Source organism: Mastomys coucha, chromosome X, assembly GCF_008632895.1.
Source record: "Mastomys coucha isolate ucsf_1 chromosome X, UCSF_Mcou_1, whole genome shotgun sequence".
Taxonomy (NCBI): domain Eukaryota; kingdom Metazoa; phylum Chordata; class Mammalia; order Rodentia; family Muridae; genus Mastomys; species Mastomys coucha.
Window position 1 is genome coordinate 64363778 of NC_045030.1, and position 2447 is coordinate 64366224.

General features: G+C 66.0%; 1 protein-coding gene across 1 annotated transcript; it reads right to left on the minus strand.

Moving 5' to 3' along the window:
• Positions 1–266: 266 nt before the first annotated feature.
• Sox3 (SRY-box transcription factor 3) lies at positions 267–2402 on the minus strand. Its single transcript, XM_031373899.1, has one exon. The coding sequence runs from the start codon at positions 2280–2282 to the stop codon at positions 942–944; it is 1341 nt and encodes a 446-aa protein (XP_031229759.1). The 5' UTR covers positions 2283–2402; the 3' UTR covers positions 267–941.
• Positions 2403–2447: the final 45 nt, after the last annotated feature.

Below are 2447 nucleotides of genomic sequence, written 5' to 3' on the forward strand. Positions count from 1 at the left end.
GTGTGCGGCTCAGGTAGCTGGGCTGCCTCTGGGTTGGTGCTCCCAGAGGACAGGTCTTCTCCACTTGAGACTAGTTCCCACCGGAGAGTATTGGGGCGGGGGTGTTGCAACTTGGATCTCCAATAATTTAAAAGAAATCATTTTACCTCATGCTCGCCCCCTCCCAAGCCCAGGTCTGCAAACTCAGTTATAAAACTGAGAGTATCCCTATTTCCCAACCCGCACTTCAAATTTCCGACCCGAGAAATTATGAGGACTCCAACATGTTGGTTATAAAATTTATTGATCTCTCACTTAGCATTAAGAGCAAAACCTTGAAAAAACCTGGAACAAAATAACCCCTTCCCCACCACCCGAACAAAATGCGTACACGAAATAGCAAATAGATCACTGCAGAATTCACAAACTCAACAACAGCCTAGACGCGCACTGGACAGAAGCTGTCCCGCGGCCAGGGGCGGCGAGGCGGGAAACACACGCACACCTGGCTATAAATTAACATTGGCTTTAGCTGTCGCGCCAGTTGGCGCGGCCAGCATCCCCCCCACCCCCCAAAAAAGGCCAGAGGAAAACAGAAGCTATACGACTGGGGGTGGAGGCATTGCAGTTCTTGGGGGGGGGCGGTCAACCTCACTCAGTCCTCGATTAATAGTAAACTAACAAGACAACATTTTCAAATGCGACAGAAGAACCTAGGAACCCGGGAAGAGGAGGAAGGGGCCGCGGTCAGAAGCTGGCGGCTCTAGCAAGTCCCATTTCCGCTGCTCGGGACTTGTCGCTTCTGTACAAAACCCGACAGCTACGGCCCAAAACTTTCGGTCCCCCTCTTCTTCGGTACAAGGCAACGGTCCCAGGTGAGCAAAGCTAAGAACAGCAAGGCGTCCCAACGTGGGGGTGCGGGGCGGGGTGGGGGCGAAGAGCTGGGAGCGCGGCCCGGGAGCTCAGATGTGGGTCAGCGGCACCGTTCCATTGACCGCAGTCCCCGCGCCCTGGTAGTGCTGGTGCACGCCGTGCAGCCGGCCGCCCGGGAGCGGAGAGGCGGCGTCGGCCGCGTCCCCGCCGGGTGGCAGGTACATGCTGATCATGTCGCGCAGGTCGCCGAGGCACGCGCGCTGCGAGTGCGAAGCGATGGCGGGCGGCGGCGAGCTGGGCTCCGACTTCACCACGGAGCCCATGGGGCCCAGGCTCATGGCGGCGGCGGCGGCGGCGGCCGCGGCGGCGGCGGGCTGCTGGCCGTAGGCGGCGGCGGCGGCCGCGGCGGAGGGCGCCATGCCCCCGTAGCCCGAGGCGGCGGCGGCGGCGGCCGCGGCGTTCATGTAGCTCTGGGCGCCCGGCGGCATCATGGGGCTGTACTGCAGGCCGGCCATGTCGTAGCGGTGCATCTGCGGCAGCGCGGGCGGCGGCGGCGGGCTGCTCATGCTCGGGGGCTGCGCGTAGCCCAGCTGCTCCTGCACGAGCGAGTAGGCGCCGTTGGCCCAGCCGTTCACGTGCGTGTACGTGTCCAGGCGCTGGCCCACGCCCACCGGGCTGCTGGCGGCGGCGGCGGCGGCGGCGGCAGCGGCGGCGGCGGCGGCGGCGCCCGGGGGCAGGAGGCCGCCGGGCAGCGAGTACTTGTCCTTCTTGAGCAGCGTCTTGGTCTTGCGGCGGGGCCGGTACTTGTAGTCCGGGTACTCCTTCATGTGCACCGCACGCAGCCGCTTGGCCTCGTCGATGAACGGCCGCTTCTCCGCGTCGGTCAGCAGTTTCCAGTCGGCGCCCAGGCGCTTGCTGATCTCGGAGTTGTGCATCTTGGGGTTCTCCAGGGCCATCTTGCGCCGCTGCCCGCGGGACCACACCATGAAAGCGTTCATGGGTCGCTTGACGCGGTCCTGGTCGCTGCCCCCGCCGCCGCCGCCGCCGTTCGCGCCCCCGCCGCTCCCGCTGCCTGCGTTCGCGCCGCCGGCTGGGTTCGCGCCACTCTTGCCCGCAGCGCCCGGAGCTGGGGGGCCGCCGGTGCCCGCGGCTGGGGCGGGCGGTCCCACGGGGTTCTTGAGTTCAGTCTCCAGCAGGCTGTACATCGCCGGGGCGGGAAGGAGGTGCGCCAGCGTGGCGGGAGGAGAAGGCGCTCCCGGGGCTGGAGCGGCCACGGTGAAAAGGCCGGGGGACTCCGTCGGAGTGGCACTCGGGGGCCGGCGGGCCGGCAGCTCGGGCGGGAAGGGCAAGCTTGCGGAAGGGCTCCGCGGAAAGTCGGCGGGACCGCGCGGGCTTCTCTCACCTGATGCGTTCTCTCGAGCTGGTCGCATTCGCAGCTTGCCCGGGAAGCCTGCCCGGCCCCTTATATACCTGCTCAGATCCGGGAGGGTTGGGGCTCGGTCCGCCCCCTCAGCGCCCGTGGGCCTCGTGATTGACAGGCTCGCCGTGATGAGTCCTGGCCAATCAACACCGAGCCCCCTGTGGCCTGGCTTGGA

Coding starts and splice junctions, on each gene's coding strand:
- Sox3 (XM_031373899.1), bottom strand. CDS start 2,282: ATGCGACCAGCTCGAGAGAACGCATCAGGTGAGAGAAGCCCGCGCGGT.